The sequence below is a fragment of the Neolamprologus brichardi genome, chromosome 15 (genome assembly GCF_056152115.1).
Source record: "Neolamprologus brichardi isolate AB-2024 chromosome 15, ASM5615211v1, whole genome shotgun sequence".
Lineage (NCBI taxonomy): Eukaryota > Metazoa > Chordata > Actinopteri > Cichliformes > Cichlidae > Neolamprologus > Neolamprologus brichardi.
The window spans coordinates 24,080,409-24,098,952 of NC_142118.1; the positions used below are offsets into that span (position 1 = coordinate 24,080,409).

Consider the following 18,544-nt stretch of genomic DNA (forward strand, 5'->3'; position numbering starts at 1 on the left):
AAACATGACATGTCTGTTATTTTCAAGGTTAAAGTTTCCTCATCACAGTATTCTCAAGCTCTTTGATGCATTTTCCTCTGATGCAAAGCGAGTATTCACATTGAGATGGAAATGTGATGTTTTGATTAAGGCCATCTGCAGAGCCATTTTTTAAAAAACGTGCTGCTTCGTTTTGACAACTCGCTGAAACTAATCTACATCCTACTGTGCAAACACTCTAATCTCTCTCTGCTGCAGCAGTAACTTCATGACAAAAACAAACTAACTTCCTGTTTCACAGTGACTTTACAGCAAAAGTATGAATACAGGAGCGAAGTCCTCAAATACCAGTTCACAGGATGAAGAGTACAACGAACAGCTGGAATAACAGTAGTGTTTTTAGAACTCAACATGTGAGGCTCCCAAAATGTCTCTCCTTTAACACATAAGTGGAACGAAACAGCTCCAGCTGCCTTTAAACGGATCGATAAGCTTGTCATCAAGAGAATAACAGTTGATGGGTTTTTGTGACACAGTAGTTAAACTGCACTGGGATTACTCTGGTGTCACATCATCTCACTGAACAGATTTTGTGTGTAATCACGCCATGGTAAACCTTGGTGTTTGGTGATAATAGGGTTACCACATTTGCACAGATGTCATATGTGCAAATGTGGAATTATCAGCTTAAAGATAACTTTATGTTTCTCATGTTTATCTAATAGTTATTGAATGGTTATTGCTCAGACTTCCAAAAATTGTATCTGGTCTTTAAGTCTGACATCATTGACTTCAGGTCCCAAAGTCAAACGAACACTGCAGCATCACTGAGAGTTACAAACTGTCTAAATTATTTCATCTGTAATGAAATGATCAGAGTGGCTGCTCTACCAGGTGTAACAATTAAGTTTAACATCCAGGCATCTATGAAACAGAGTTTATTAAGTTTGGCGGAGTTCAAAGTTAGCAGTTAGCTCGCTAGTTTCCATCTAAAGATGATATACCACGTTCTGACTGAGGGATTTCTGAAAAATTCAAACGTACAGCTCTGCTATCACTTCTGACATAAATGAAAACAGAAAACTAAACAGCAGTGATGTTTGTAGGGTTACTGAAGTTGGGCTAGCTGGTATATAATTGTGATTTTTACAGAAATTTTGAGATATCCTCATGAGCAAGGATGCCCAGCCAAAGACAAAATCTGTAATTCTTGTGGCAAATTCAATCATTTTGCAAAGCAATGTCGCTCAAAGAGAAAAGAGACACATTGTAGAAAGAGGTGAACACAGCTCAACATCCTAAACTCCCACATACTGAAGTCAGAGTAATGGGCACCCAGATACCGGTGCTAATCGATTCTGGGGCCACTGCTAACTGCTTAACTGAAGCTACCTACAACAAACTGACACCACGTCCTACGTTAACTTCTACAGACTAGAGATGGCACGATACCACTTTTTCATGTCTAATACAGATACCGATATCATAAATTTGGATATCTGCCGATACCGATATGAATCCAATATAGTGTGTTTTTTAATCAATAAAACTGATTTTTTTTTAATATCTTGCTGCTTTTTGTATAAGTTCATACTCAAGTTTAAAAAAAAAAAAACACTAAATCTATTCTGTTATACCTGTATGCAAAAAAATGCACTGCACCCAAAATATTTCATAGTTCAGCAATACTGATCAATCTAATAAACTTAAATCTACTCCATCCTTCCTATTCTGGTATTTTAAAGAGTAAGCAACCTAACTAATAGGGCTCTAAAACTCCCAGCAAAAAATAAAAAATAGGGAACCACCCACCCTCCACCTCATGATGCTTAATCGACGTAATCAACTTTAATTTGATGCAGTGTGAAAAAAAATGCACAGAAATAAATTATTTTTCAAGAATAATTAAATAGATTCAACATCTTTCTTCAACAGAATTGCAGAATTCACAGATCGTACCTTCCCAAAGGAAAAAGTACTAGCTTACTTGACTTAATAGTTACTATATACAGTAATGGACTTCTATACATTTTACATCAGATTAAAACTTTGGGTGTAAGATTCGGATAATTATTTATTAAAAGCTAGACATTTTAAATGATAGTAAGAAAGAAAAGTATGTCTTTTTCCTTTTCCCTGTTCATGCCCTATCGGCCCCCCTGGCTAAACTTTGCTAGATCCGCCCCTGCACAGTTACCAGCCGTCAGCTGCGTAGAAAAAGATCCTGGTGTAGAAAGTAATATTAAATAAATTCTAACAACAGCTAATCAAACTTAAACGTGCTGCTGTTGTTCAGCCGCTGGTTTCCTCTTTCTGGCGCAAAGTGGGCGATAGACAAGCAAGAGAGACGGACTTGCAACAGAAAAGCCGATCAGCTGATCATTGATCAGTTTCATGATTGAAGTAGCAGCAGGAGAGAGAGAGAGAAGAGGCAGTCGCTCCATATATCGGTTGTAAAGCCTAACGCGGGAATGCTTTACAAACATTAAGAGATAAACTTACACATTTGCTTTACTTCTCTCTGGGATAACTTCCTCGGAGATGAAATGCCGGATTGGTAGCGAGGCTACAAATACACACAGCGGCTCAATCACGTGATGCATACTGCTCCGAAGTGCTACGGTTATGAGCCGAGTTACGCCATGTCGCAAGTTCTGTGAGGTGCTTTTTTGATATTTAATGGATCGGATTACATTTTTTATTTCTCTCGGCTATCCGATCCAGTAATTTACGTCAGTATCGGACCGATACGTAATATCGGATCGGTCCATCTCTACTACAGACATCAATATTTACCCATACCACTCATCTACGTCTCTCCCTGTGTGTGGTGCATTCAGTTGCAGGGTGGAAAAAAAAGACAAAACAGTTAGGTGTTCCTTCTTTGTGATTAAAGGAGGAGGTTTCAATATTTTGAGTTTTGAAACCTCAAAAGCCTTGGGACTCCACCATATTGTCACTGCGATCTCTTCTCAGTCTCAACGTTCTGTTGCAGACAAGCCAGTAGAACAACACCCAGAACTTTTCCAGGGAATTGGAAAACTCAAAGATTTTCAAGTGAAACTGCACATAAACACAGATGTAAAATCAACCTGTCAACCACACAGACGTGTTCCTTTTCATTTACGTCAAAAAGTGGAGGACGAACTTCAGAAATTAGAAGCTGATGACATTATTGAAAAGGTTACGGGACCAACACCCACTGTAACACTGCCAAAACCAAAGAATCCAGACGACGTACGGATATGTGTGGACATGAGACAAGCAAACACTGCAATCGAACGAGAACGACATGTCACGCCCACGATTGATGATGTAATCCATGAGCTGAATGGATCTACGGTGTTGACATGCTGTGCTCTTCCACAGCATGTTTTTTATCCTGTCTTCCTTCTCTCACCCCAACCGGTCGCAGCAGATGGCCCTGCCCCTCCCTGAACCTGGTTCTGCCGGAGGTTTCTTCCTGTTAAAAGGGAGTTTTTCCTTCCCACTGTCGCCAAAGTGCTTGCTTATAGGGGGTCATATGATTGTTGGGTTTTTCTCTGTATCTATTAAGCACCTTGAGGCGACTTTTGTTGTGATTTGGCGCTATATAAATAAAATTGAATTGAATTGAATTGAATTGAATTGTTCTCAAAACCTGATCTCAGGGCAGGATACCACCAACTTGAACTACACCCTGACAGCCGCTACATTACGACATTCACTACTCATCTGGGATTTCGGCGCTATAAAAGACTGAGCTTTGGAGTCTCTTCTGCAGCTGAAGTGTTCCAAAATGCTATTCATCAGACGCTGCAAGGACTGAACGGAGTCAAAAATCTCAGTGATGACACTATAGTCTTTGGCAGGGACCAGGCTGATCATGACAGCAATCTTACAGCTCTCTTTAAGCGACTATCAGAGTCAGGTCTTACTCTGAATCGAGAGAAGTGTGAATTTAATAAAACAAAACTTGAGTTTTTGGTTTCATCTTCTCTGCAGGTGGCATTTCAGCAGATCCTAAAAAGGTTGCAGCAGTTCAACACGCTCCCAACCCAAAAACACCTGCTGACATCAAAAGTCTCCTTGGCATGGCCAATTACTGCTCGAGGTTCATCAGGGACTTCTCATTGATCTTTGAGCCACTGCGCAGGCTCAAACACAAGGCCACCCCTTGGACATGGGGTCAAGACCAAGAAACTGTGTTGCAGGCACTCAAGGTCAGTCTCACAAGCGACACGACGATGTCCTACTTCTATCCCAGCAGACAGACTGAACTGATTGTTGATGCTAGTCCAGTAAGACTGGGCGCCATTCTCTGTCAAAAAGATGAAAAGGGGATGAAGCACATTATTGCATATGCAAGCAGAGCACTGAGTGATGTGGAAACGAGATACCCACAGACTGAGAAAGAAGCACTCGCCATTGTGTGGAGTTGCGAACATTTTCATTTATATGTTTATGGACATCCATTCACACTGGTGACCGATCACAAGGCACTCGAAATCATCTGGAATAACCCAAGATCAAAACCACCTGCCAGAATAGAAAGATGGGGACTGAGACTTGCAATATATATATAGCCATATATATACAGCCATATAACTTCAGAGTGGAATACAGAAAAGGTGCTGATAATGCAGCTGACTTTATGTCACGTCATCCAGTGCCAACCAAGGAGAATGAAAGTGCTCGTGCATGTAAGGTTGCAGGAAAGTATGTCAATTTCTTCTCTTATCACTCCACCCCAAAAGCCATGACACTTCACGAGATAAAAACAGAGACTCTGAAAGACCAGGTTCTGCAGGAAGTCATCGGTCACATCAGGAACAACATGTGGTATCTAACAGATAAATCCCAGCATGCTGACATTTTGAAATGATTCAAACATGTTCAAAGTGAACTAACAGTAGCTGACTCATCTGACTTCATACTCAGAGGCACGAGGATAGTTATTCCAACTGTCCTACAAGAAAGAGCAATACAACTGGCACATGAAGGGTACCAGGGTATCGTCAAGACCAAAGCACTACTACGTACCAAAGTATGGTTCCCAGAGACCCTCTGCAGATGTCACCATTACCTGAAACGCCCTGGCACAGTGTCAGTGCAGACCTTTATGGACCACTCCCTACGGGGGAATACCTGCTCGTTATCACAGACGAGTATTCTCGCTATCCAGTCGTTGAAAGTGTACGCTCAACATCAGCATCTTCTGTTATCCCAGTCATTGACAAAGTGTTCTCCATGTTTGGAATCCCAAGGACAGTAAAAACTGACAATGGTCCTCCTTTTAACAGTGAGGCTTTCTCACAGTTTGCAGACTACCTAGGATTTCATCATCGCAAAATCACACCTTGTTGGCCTCAGGCGAATGCCATTGCTGAGAGATTTATGAGAACCCTAGGCAAAGCACTGAGAGTTGCCGAAACACAGGGCACACCATGGAAACAGCAACTAAACATCTTTCTTCGTGAGTACAGATCTACACCTCATAGCACAACAGCAAGCTCACCAGCTGAAATACTGTTTCAACGCCAGCTATACACCAAGCTCCCTTTCGTTAACACCACTCCGCGGAAGTGTTCAGATGCTGAAGTGAGAGCAAAGGATGATAGTGCAAAGATCAAGATGAAGGTGATCGCAGATGCAACCCGTCACGTCAGACCACACTCACTAAGTCTGGGTGACACAGTGCTGCATCGCCAACCCAAGCACAACAAATTATCCACACCATACATTGCAAAACCCTACAAAGTGACCAAGGTTAAGGGCTCTGAAGTTACAGCTACAAGGGATGGACACTCAATTGTCAGGAATGCCTCATTCTTCAAGAAAATCAGACATGGACTTGAAGATGCCCCACCTGGACGGCATGTCGACCCCGCCTTAACAGACAAGCCCAGATACCCAGTCAGATCAAACAGACGCGTACCTATGCATCTGTCTGATTACATCAGATCTAAGACTTGAATATCTGAGTGACCAGTTAAAGGTTATGCTGCGTGTAACATGTTTGTTGTTCCTGAATCTAACACTGTAACCAGAATTCTAGTGTTGAATGTTGATAGTGTTTAGTCAGAGATCTGCGCAAATGCAGTGCTGTTTAATTGATGTTTAGGTGTGGAGAAACTCAAGTAATAAGAACGTTCAGTAATTTTATTAGGTGTCGTTGTCATAGGTTCAGATTAATAATTCACCTCGCTGAGTACCTAAGTTTGTTAAAGAAAAAAAAGGTGATTGTGATGTTTACAGACATTTTATTTTGAAAGGTCGAATGTAAGGCGGAAGGAGGATATAGAAAAAAGAAGAGACAACAAAAAGCAGTAGAAGCGCTGCAGACTCTGTTGCTGCTGCAAGCCTGAGAATTAAAGAATGGAACTGAGAAATACTGAAGGTGTCATCATTAATGTTTGAGGCATGCAAACATTACAATAATGATGTGCTATGTGGTCGCTAGCTACACAGCTATGGTTAGAATAATGTAATGGAGGATGAACACTTGCTTTTTTCCACTGTTAATGTGAGGATTCCTGATGGTTACGGACAAATGCAATTGCATGGCAGGATAAACGGACCAAACTTCAGGGTGTCAGTCAGGAGAACAACTGAGATAATCCATCCACAATATGAGGTTAGTCATTAAAATACTGCTGCATGGACTGGGCTGTAGGTTTTAAAAACTGAGCTTTAAAACATTACACTGATAAATAGTGGTAATAAAAACCAAGAGAGGCCGACAGTGGTCACTGACTTTTTTTAGGGGCTTGTTCAGATTAAATAGAACAAGATTAAAAGCATTAAAACATGTTAAAAACACAACAGCCTTAATAAAAGTAGAGTAGGAAGCAGGGTTCATCAAGTCATCACTTCACAACCAGATACGCTCCACAGTACAGGACAATAGTCAAAAACCGCACTTCTGTTAAAGCCACTAGCTTGATGTTCCAGCCTGTCTTTACCAACTCAACATGCGCCAACATGAAGGATAACTGCTGTGAGGAGACATATTTTAACCCACACAGTCTGAACCTGGTAGTTGATAATGCCTAAACTAAACCTGTAGGTGAAAGAGCAGTAAAAAATGTGTGATAAGTTTGGGCTAAAGACAAAGTTGAACCACTACAAGTGCAGTGTGAGTCTGGCTTAATCCTACAAACTCTCCTGGACTTCGAAAGCTTCCCCCCTCCTCCGTTCCCTTATAGCTGCCACCTCATTCTTTGTGTAAAACAAAGGCTGTTAAAACTTTTGTCCTTGTTGGTTCTGTGTTTGGGTCTGTTTAGAACTACCGCCCGAGTCAGCCCTGACAGATGCTAGTTTGTAATGAAGAAACCCACCTGACAAATGGACACACACACTGGTGTTTCTTGCAGTTTGGTGCTGATCATATTGGATACAAACTGTGTCTTTGTGCTTGATGTTAGCACTGAGCTTTTCATGTCATGGCCAAATGGTTAAAAACATAAAAATCTATAATGTTTTCAATGCAAACGAGCTACAGCTCTTTCATACACACACACACAAAGCTGGAAACCTGTGACAGTACTTTATTAGGGTTACATTACAACGTGCATCAATGCAGTGGCAGCACATTCAGAAAGGTAACATCTGCAAAGCATCAAAACACAAAAATACAGAAAGCTGAAACAGGAAAACACAAATTTAACATTATTAAACTAGAACTCTGATAATTAAACATCTTTACACAGAAAATTTCACACAGTTCATTTTTCATTTGTTTTAAATGACAACTGAGCACATAACTGTCTTCTTTCTGTTTTAGGCACAATACAGAAAGCTTTAATCATTCAGGTCTCATAAGTGATGCGCCACCGTTTTGTTTTGTTTTTTTGCTTTAATTTTCTTTTAGTCACATAAATCTCACATTGACACGTTCACATAGGTCACCTTCTCTTTTTGAACTACTCTTCTGTTTTTTCTTGGAAGGAGAACAGAACCTGTGATCCTTTGAACCCGACTAATTAAAGTCTTTAATATTATAATTGTGTGCTCGTCCCCTTAGACCAACATGAACCGTGTCCTTATCTCCCCTCGCACCACTGTGACACAAACGGCAATATAAAGAAATTTTACCGACAACCACTGGTTACTAATTCTTCCAATGTGGCTCTGATTGGACGAGCAGTTAACAGGCCCGGCGGTCCTGTTTTTTGTCTTATTTGTTCAAGGGATTTTGGCCCCAGTTTCATTCCACAAAGGCTTCCCCATATATATTAGAGACAGCCCCCAGAGGTGTGTCGGGCCTAATTGATTTAATTAACCTACACTGGTTTTTGTTTTTCCCTCACTGGTTGCCGAGCAGTTGCTAGAGGATGCTCGGTGTTACTGGCTGCTGCTCCACTATGAACCTGTTTGCGGTTGCTTTGCTTGCAAACAGAGTGCTAGTGTCACCCAAGGTTTGGATGGAAGATTCTGACTGGTTGGCATCTTTCATGCAAACTACAGGAAACTGCAGCAATCTACTACTGACCACAGTAATCACAGGGTAGAAGGAGATGACCATGATTTGGTTAAAAAAGAGGAACATTTTTCTTGTACACAACACTGACACTAACATGCATGTCTTTGGACTGTGGGAAGAACCCACAGAGACCCACAGAGGGGTGAACATGAAACCACACAGCAAGAACCCAACCAGCTGGTGCATTCAAACCTAGCACCTTCTACTATATTTTATTTTGATTTATACAACAGTTCAGTGAAAAGAGAAAGGTCCACGATCGTACCTTCTTTGATTGTGAAATGTAAAGTTAATTTTTTACAGCGTGGTCAGTATTTGTCTAGAACAGCAAGTCACTGTAATCTCTAACAAACACTCGGGAGGAAACATTCATTTTGTTGGCCTTTTGAGAGGCAGTGACCTCATTATTTTGCTGCTCCTGTGAGCATTTGTAGCAGCAGGATCTGACACTGTGAAAACACTGCAGTGAAAGCTAATATTCAAGGTACTGCTAGTAATTAAGAACGTGTCAGTGGGAGCAACAGAGACTCACTGATGTGTTTTTAAAATACAATAATGGAGCTGTTTGGCACAGGGGGAAACAAAGAAAGCCACCCCCATCTCTGAAATGTGAACGGTATCTGCAGCTTTATGAAACTGGTCTAATAATGGGCGTGTTCCCTCTGTCTAATTGCTCAACGTGATTACATATAATCATCTTCTTTCCCACTCACCAATGTCTTTACTCTGCAGCTGGGAACCCAACTGACCACACTCAACCACCTTTCGGCTAGACATTTTTTTCAGCTCACAAAGAAGCTTCAATGATGTATATCTATATGCATATTACTCAGAAATATATAACCCATAAAATAACAGCATGTCATCATCAGGCTAAAGTCATTTTTTACTTCTTCATGTTTGCTAAATCTTCAAGGATTCTAAATCAATGTGTAAATAAATATATAGAATAATAATCATAAATAAATAAATAAAAATAATAAAACATTTTAAGTATTGCAACTTATAATAAAAAAATGTATTATTGTGGGGTCTACCTTACAATATAAAGCGCCTTGAGGTGACTGTTGTTGTGATTTGGCGCTGTATTGAATGTATTGAATTAAACTGAATTAAAGGCACACAGACAGCCGCCAACATCATCTTTTGCCTTCTTGTTTGTTTTGTGTGTTATTTAATGATCTCTGCTGCGTTATTTTGTATCTAAGGTTGTATTACAGCTTTAGTTAGCTACGGTATGAGTCAGTCTGCATTATCTGTACTCTGTGCAGTGTTTATGACCTTTTTATTGTGTTTTAGATAACCATTTGGAGATGTGGCTGAGGACAGAAGATTAAAATTTGCCTATAGGGCAAACTGTGGCTCATGCACTGCTACTTTCCTCTGGATAGATGAACACAGTGCTTGTTAAATAAATGAAATGATGAAGAGGGAGATTTCTTGGACCTAAATGTTCTCACCCAGATATTCTCTGTCAGAACTGTTTTAAATCATCTCATTATCAGCTGCACGGAGGTAATATACGAGCATGCAGCACCTTGTTTCCAGCTCTCTCCTATGAGAGATAATGTGAATATGCATTCAGCACCGCATGAGTTTTCAATTACGTTCAGGCCATATATTTGATTATACAGCAGCCTCATCCACACTGTGATCTCAAATGTGACAGAAAATGAAAGAAATAAGCAAAGCAGTTTTTACTGCTATAAGTTAGTGTAGTGAAGCATGATGGGATGGAGGGCGGCTCGCCCCTTCATCCATGTTAATTCCACCCAGACTGCACAGTTCCTGCTTCCTGCAGACTGAGCGACATCCAAGTTCTCATTTTCTTTAAAGACTAAAAAACTTGAGTACTATGATGCACACAAGTCATTTTGTTTCTTAGTTTTTAATGTAGACAAATTGTCAAGTGTGGTGCTGTAACAGGATGCCACTAGTACAACAAGTCAGCTTAACTTAATTTCTTTCCCTGTAAGATATTCCATGATTAGCTGGAAGTGGTATCACTTCAGCATTAACATCAGCACAGAAACTGTGAGCTGGGTGCTTCATAGTGGGTTTCCATGGTAACGTCTAGGTGGCCCAGCGTTTTTATCCATGAAGTACATGTTGAAAAAAATAGAATTCTCAGTGACGCTTTAATCATATCATTCATCCTTGGCGTTTTCCTGCTACAGATCATTACTCATTAGCTGAAATAAACACCAATACACCCAAGTTAACCCAAGTTGCCCACAGCATCATTGTGTTTCTGTTGCTTTGACCAGAACAATCCTTTGCAGATGTTTATTGTATTTTTTTTTTTTTTAGCAAACTGAGGAGATAAACGAAGCTGAAAACTGGACTTCCTCCACTTCATACTGGTCCAACAGTGATTCAGGCCCATTTCAAATCACTGTAAAGATGATCATGTTTACAGCCTGCAGGTATATAACTAACAATTTTCAATCAAAACTATAGAAGATATTAAAATAATAAATACAACTTAAACTTAATTATGTGTTCGGGACATTTCTGCTTTGACCGATTCAAAGTGGCTTAAAAAATCCTCATGTTGATGCTTCAACAAACCATTTCTGCTGCTATTTTCATCTTTTAAAGGGTTAATCACACTCAACTAACAGAAGTTCTAAATGTTCTCACAGATCCTAAATGTCTCCGACAAAAGGAGTAAATCGATCTGCCTGGAACTTTTAGTTCCAGCAGCAAACTGTCATGACCCAGGGTTCATGAGTGCTTATGGACTTGTGCATATTTGATGGCTTGTCTTGGGCTGGCAGTCCTCCTTGGTTATGTATTGACTGTTGTCCCTCGTTATCCCTTTTACTGGTGTGTGTGTGTGTGTGTGTGTGTGTGTGTGTGTGTGTGTGTGTGTGTGTGTGTGTGTGTGTGTGTGTGTGTGTGTGGCGATGTCCTGGTTTTCCTGGGAAACCAGGTCTAGAGAGTGTGTCCCAGCGGGACATGCAGCGGATGAGCCTCGTCTGTGGGAGTTACTTGGGAGAGTGGCTGACCTTGCGTCGCTGCTGGATCGTTGCAAGAATTCCCGTTAGTTTCTAAGCAAGACAGTCAGTAAGTGTGAGTTTGCTGCCGTTGTGAATGTACTAATGGCTGTGTCTGTGATTTCCCAACAAGAGGGAAACACGGAGCATGGACACTGGGAGAAGACACGGCATAGAAGTCGGGGACACACGGGCATCTATCATTGTGTTAATATTTACTTCACTGTAAATAAATGCACTGTGTTCATTACAGAGAGTCCTGCATTTGGGTCCTACTTTCCCTGCAACGCCACACAGCTGATGTTTAGACGCATCCACACACACAGGTGGTGTCGGTTGGTCCGTGCATTCATAGTTAATGTCTGAGCAGATAGCATACTTTTTTCTTTGTTTTTTTCAAAGAGCTTTAAAATTGTCTGGGTATTTGGTAAAGATAAACAAAAAGTGGGCAGCACGGTGGCACGGTGGTTAGCACTGTTGCCGCACAGCAAGAAGGTCCTGAGTTCAATTCCAACATCAGGCCGGGGTCTTTCTGTGTGGAGTTTGCATGTTCTCCCCGTGTTTGCGTGGGTTCAAAGACATGCAGCTTGTGGGGATAGGTTAATTGGATAATCCAAATTGTCACTAGATGTGAATGTGCGAATGAATGTGAGTGCGAATGGTTGTCTGTCCCTGTGTGTTGGCCCTGCGACAGACTGGCAACCTGTCCAGGGTGTACCCCGCCTCTCGCCCTATGACAGCTGGGATAGGCTCCAGCGCCCCCCGCGACCCTGAAAAGGAGAAGCGGAAGCGAATGGATGGATGGATGGATGGATAAACAAAAAGTCTCAAGATGACACTAGAAATCATGACCTGAGAACCTCAAAACAGCCACTGCTTTCCTTTTCTGCAGTCTCCTGTCAGAAACTGTGGATAGTTTTAAAGAGACAGACAAACGTCCTATAAACAGAAGCATGATTAGAGAAAGTGAAGTCTTGCAGAGACAAACAGAGCAAAGTCAAAAAGGTGAAACAGAGAAGGAAGGATTTCAGATTTCAGGACCGGAACAGCTCTTTCTCATTACTTTTGTCATGGACACAGTTTGATAGATTGCTATGATTGGATGTGGTGGGGGAGCTGCTGTTATCACACAGTGCTTAAATAATGCTTAAATAATCAGATTAAATAGTTGTTAAGGCCTGGTCCATTTTAATAACATTCAATCAGTCTCAAATTCTGGTTTCAGTTTGTGGAAACTCTGACAGAGTGTAGCTGATCCTTTTATAAAGTTAGAAATATACAAGCTCGTCCAACAGATTACATGTTTCTGATCAGAAACCCAGGGTGGGCAGATAGCTGGGAAACACTCCTTCAAATGCTCCTTTCAGGTCAAGTTTGAGGTGCTCTTCAGTTTGCAGGCACAGAAAAGCTGACAGCTTTCCTCACAGTCAGCAGTTCAACAAAGCAGGCGTGATACACGAAACCAGATTAACTGCTCGATTCCTTTCAGTGGTTCTTTATATCTGAGAAAAAACACATATTGTGGAGAGATCTTGGCACTGGAACATAAACTGATTGGACAAATAATATGTGGTTTAGTGAGCTGAGACGTGGAATTAGAGCTGCAACAAGCGGTTTGACTATCTGAGTCCCTTTTCAGGCAAGAACGCCAATCATCAACCTTTAGTTCTCAGATCTGACAATCTGCAGCTAGATTTCAGGGGAAAAAAACAAGCTTTCCAAAGCTCAGAGAAAAAGTGGAACTTAATTTTAAACATGGATATGAGTCACTTTTTTTAAACTTTAAGAAACAGACAGAAGCCTTGCTGTATGTAGCCTTCTGTGAGCGTTCTTCTAATTCTTTGTTGATTGAAATTCTTTAAAAAGTTTTGAGCTACACTAAAAACTAAAATGTTCCTCTTTCTTCCATGGCCCGATGTTTTGGCATGACTGTCAGCACACCAGCCTCCTTAAAAGAAAAAACAGTCATTTTTACCCCTGGCGGCAATGACAGCGTACAGAGTGACAGGATGAACATGATAGCGGCTCAGAGATGCTGCTCATTCCACTAAACCGACAAAAGACTCAAGCAGATGCCACTGAAGTGTGTATCCATCTGCACTGTTGCCCTTTAATGGTGATGTAAAACACACACACAGACTACTATATTTTCACTAGTTAAGAGTTTTCGAGCCATGCCTGGTTTATCACCGGCCTGATTGAATCCATAAAAGTTCTGATGAAGGTTATTCTGTGAAACTGAGCCATGGTCAAACTATAAGGTTCAACAGATGTGACGAACCAACCGCTGTCCATCCACCCACTGCCCGTCGACAGCTGCCTGCACGCTGTAATTTCAGCTTCTTACATTTGATTGTCTAATTTAAAAGCTACGAGCCTGAGGTGACGACCAGCAGCCAGGCTGCCCTGTAACCTGTCCTCTCCCCACTTTAAATAAGCCTTTAAAAAACATTTATTTCTACTAAAATAAATGCAATGATGCTGCAGATTGGTGTGTGAGTGTGTGCCTGTGCAGAAGCATTTATTACGTGAGTGTCTGACATTCAAACAGGACTTTCCAGCACAGGAAGGTGAAGCATGCACAACATCAAAGAAAACACACTCAGTTTAAAAGAGAAGAAAACTGACACCAAAACACAGTCAACAGGACGTCACAGCATCTCTTTGAAAATATGGCACAGATTCTCCATCAGTTGTTCATGCTAAGGCAGAAGCACAAAGCTCTGTTAGGTTTTGCATTCACCAGGAAAGGCTAATTATCAAAATCTCATTCTGCGGTGACTTCAGTTACAGGTGAGCAAGATATTGTCGGGTGATGATGGTAATCTTGTTCCATGGATGGGTGAGGAGCTGCTCCTGATTGTTAACAGTCGGTAACAGGATTCATTGAGGAGATCAAAAATGAGCATGAGTGTGTCACAACTCTGTCCTCAAGAGCATAAGTCTGTGTAATTCTTTATTTCACAGGTCCATAAAAATTTGTGATGCAATTAGTTAGTAATTATGGAAGGAAAAGGGAGTTCAAACTAGTCACTCTTACTTCATAACCCGAGGAGTCTTAATGAAGTGCACAGCAGGGCAATGCTTTGCATATGGGATTTATCTACAAGCAGGCTAACAATCAATTCACCAAATAATATTTGTTTGGAAGCAAAGCACTTCCTAATTTGAGCTCTTATTAATGTTCCAGAACACCCTGAATCCACGTTTAAAGCCCTATTGTTTCTACATTGCTTTAACAGCTTCTTAAATTGGAATCAATCTGCTTTTCCCTTTTTTCACTTACATCTCCGGTTCCATTGTCAAATACTCTCGTGAGCCAAAGCTCCAAATATTGATGTCAGTGAAATTTGTAATACCTCTGGAGGTCACCTGATCACCTGATCATAATCCACTTTAAATCTGCAATCTAAGATTGCACTGCAAAGTATCCATCACATTTGAGCCAATAATAAAGTCCAGTGTTGGGCTGAAGTGTGTCGGGTCGGTAGTTCAGTAAAAATCTTTTTTTTCTTCTGCTTCTCTCAGAGTTGTGGAGGCCGATATAAATGAAAGCCTGGAATCGTGCCACTACACTACAAGTAAAACCACTCACAGAAAAAGACATTTCAAACCTATCAGGAGAGCAAAAGTCTCTTTAAGCTCGAAGGATAATGAGACGGATGACATGAAAAGCAGGAGGAACAGTTTGCTGCCTTTCAAAAGACTCTGCAGTTTATTGGCAGCCAAACAACAGCAACATTAAAGTCTGCAGTTCAAAAACAGAAACATCAGGGAATCTGAGTAAAACAGAGACTCTGCTGATGTGAGCAGACGGTTTCAGGTTCCCCTTTTAACACCAAAACTATGGCAACAGCAGCATTTATTTTAAAATGAAAAGCAAGAGCTGCTGTTTGTTGGCTGTGAGGGGAATTTCTCCTGTACAAATATACATTAAAGTAAATTAGCGATCTCACATTGCTTCCAACAAGATCATTTTCTTCTCATGAGTAAATCAAGAGGTGCAACTTCAGGCTCAGCTTAAGCTATGTGCCTGTCAGTCATTTTCAATCAGACCCAAGATGCTTCCTCAGTTTGGCCAGCGACTCAATTTGAAGCAAGAGAAAGTGACCCGCAGCTTTCCAGCAGAGGATTATGGATCACACTCTGTGCTCGAGCTTCTCAGGTTGGCGATGCTACCGCCTGCAGAAATAGGCCACACTGGGTACTTTCCTAACACCCAGCAGCACTTTGAGATTTGCTCCATGAAAACACAAGCAGGACCTTGGTGAGGACAAATGCCTGCTGGCCTCCAACTCAAACCGCCTGTGTTATTTTTCAAGGACCAGAGGGCTAACGAGAGCAGCCCTGCCAGACCCTGTTCTCATCAGAGGTCCTTATGAGTTCAACACACACAGCAAGTTAAAGAGTTTAAGGCTGCTTCCAGTAATGTGACATCCAGAAAAACTAAAGCTGGCACCAGAGAAGCACTTTTCACAAAAAATGTTTTAAGACTGTTAGCTGTTAAAACCTGGTGGATACAGCAAGCAACAGAGCCACAAAAGCAAGGAGCTACCAAACAGATTCAGGTTCAAGTGCATTCATCTCCAAATGGTTTTAGCAGGAGTTCGGAAAAAGACAGGCAACACCCCATCATTGAGTAGCCTCCGAGCATTCTCCGAGACATCCTTGGATAAGACGTGAACATTTTTCCTCTGAGAGTTCTGACACTTTTATCTGAGGGCAGCAGACAAACGAGCCCACTCAGTGAAATCAACACACAAAAATGGCGTTTTAGATGAGTCCATTGACGGTGAGCCTCCCGGCAGCAAAGCACGGAGAAAACGAGCAATAGCTGCAGATATGCTAACGTTGCAGCCATGCTGTCGGCTTTAAAGTCTGTGAGGCTTTTCTCACAAATTTGATTCCATCCATCTTTATTTTTTATGCAGTTACGGTTAATAAATCTGGAGAATCGTCCTGGAAAAAAGTGTTCTTAGTTTTAATACTGTCCGTGTTCGTCTTGTATTTCTAAGAGGCACTTTCTGTTTGGTTGCCAAGGTAAGGATGTAGACGATAAGTCTGATGGGAAAGGAGCAACTGTTGCAGCCATTCGACTTGTACAAGACTTGTGTCCGCTGTCCTTCCCTCCACCCATCTATCCATCGCCGCTCCGCAACAGAAAACCTCTCCTACGATAGTCCAACGTTTCACACTCGGGAGGAGGTGAAGCTGAAAATGTCAGACTCTTAGCGTCCTGCTTCACAGAGCCACTTCCTGTCTGTTGGGGTTTCCATTGGCCGCCGGAGCGAGGGCAGCAGTGGGCGTGTTTTTCTTGATTGAGGTGAGGCGGATGTGGGAGGTGCTGTGCAGATAGCTGGCTTGGCGCTCAGGGCGAGGACCTCGACCACATCGCAGCTGACTGAGGAGGAAGAAGAAAGCAAAACTCAGTGCAGATGTTAGTGGCGGGATTCCTGTTTACCAGATATTTTTATCGTTAGGAGTTTGCAGGCGTAAACCTCTGAGTGGTCAGTAAGCCTCTGTATCCCGATATAAACACCAGCCCTTTTACCATTTCACAGATGAGGAGAGGTTTGTGGGGAACATGCAGTGTGCCTGCTGAAGCTGAAAGCATGTGAGATTAGCGTGTTAAAGTTTTACAGGATTGTAGTTTCGTAGCTGAAAGGGCAAAAAGAAATCAGGTCTGGTTTCCATTTATTAGACTCATGTCACTGAATTCTGTTTTCATAAGCTGACATTTCAAACTTATCACTTCTTTGTTCCACTACAAAGAGAGTTATGCTTTTGCTTTATTATCTCTGAAAGGTCTTAATAGCTCTGTGATAGAGAAGATGATTGTAGCACTGGGACTACAGAGTTTTACTCAGTAACTGTCTTGGCAAAAGAACTCACAGCGATGGTTGCACATCTATCTTTTTCCATGTTTCAACAATTTTTTAACATTTAAACCTGCTGTGGAGGAGAGGATTGCTAAGCTCTCTTCTGCCTTTCCCTGACTCATTGCTGGACGTCGTTGTGTCACTGCCGTCAGCCTAAATATCTGGAACCGTGCGCACACGATCCTGCCTGCTCGATACCACTACTGGTGGTCAAAAATACAACAGTGTAATTTAATCTGTCTGCAGCATGTGAGACCATTCACTATGTTTAAGTTCTTCTTTCAGATTTTAGCACAAATGTGGAGCTGCATCTAGAGTCAGACGTACAAAAGAACAACAACAACAACAAAAAACTCAGCACGGGAGTAAAGACTGGACTATGTATGCACAGAGGGTTGATGGGGGAGTAAAAGAAAACAATTCAAAGACAGAGATGAAACAACCCAAAAAATAACCACTAAACACCAACATAAAAGAAACACAGTGAAGGCATTAAACTCAATAAACTCCAGGCAGAAACCAGAAAACACAGAAACTCTTCACTCGAGTAGAAATAAAGCAAAACACAAAAACTAGAAGCTCTACGATAATAATAAGGAGTAATCAAAACAGGAATGCACTCTGACATTTCTGTAACAGAAGAACCTTCACAGAACTCACACAGGAAACTAAGAATTCAAATCTCCTTAAATACATCAAACCCAAGGACCACAGGACTGCTGTCGGCTGTTCCTGCTTTTAGTCGTAGCTCTGCAGTTTGGTTGTCTACAGTTTTACTTACTCTACTTCTCTTTTGTAGAGATTCTCATTCAACAGTAGCTGATGAAGAATTTAGTTCTATGCTGATTTTTTTTAGCCAATAATTAATCATTGATTACAGCCTATATGGAAAATCTGCATCATGTCAGCCACAGATGAATGCCTCTTCCCAAAGAACTATTAAAAACTAAAAAGAACTGGCATGCATCCATGTGCTGGAGATATTTTTCTTCCAAAAGTCATAATCCTCAGAAACAGGCACACATGTTAATTGGCTCTCTGTCTCTGGGTGCAAAAGGTGAAGAAACATTTCTGTACTTGAAGTAAATCCTCACACTTGGACCAATCACATTGTTCACCTGTTACATTCTTCAAAACAGGCAAATAGCTATAATTGCATCCCAAAGGCACATTTTACTTTTCCTGCAGCGTCTCTGCTGCTTCTGAGGTGTCACAACCTGCTG

At 41.4% G+C, this 18,544-nt stretch overlaps 1 protein-coding gene across 1 annotated transcript in view; it reads right to left on the reverse strand.

Moving 5' to 3' along the window:
* Positions 1–13,779: 13,779 nt before the first annotated feature.
* nmbr (neuromedin B receptor) overlaps positions 13,780–18,544 on the reverse strand; it is an 87,143-nt gene continuing 82,378 nt past the window's right edge. The window contains exon 5 of the mRNA XM_006793576.3: positions 13,780–16,843. Coding sequence (XP_006793639.2) covers positions 16,684–16,843 — 160 coding nt within the window. The 3' untranslated portion in view covers positions 13,780–16,683. The remainder of the gene's footprint in view (positions 16,844–18,544) is intronic.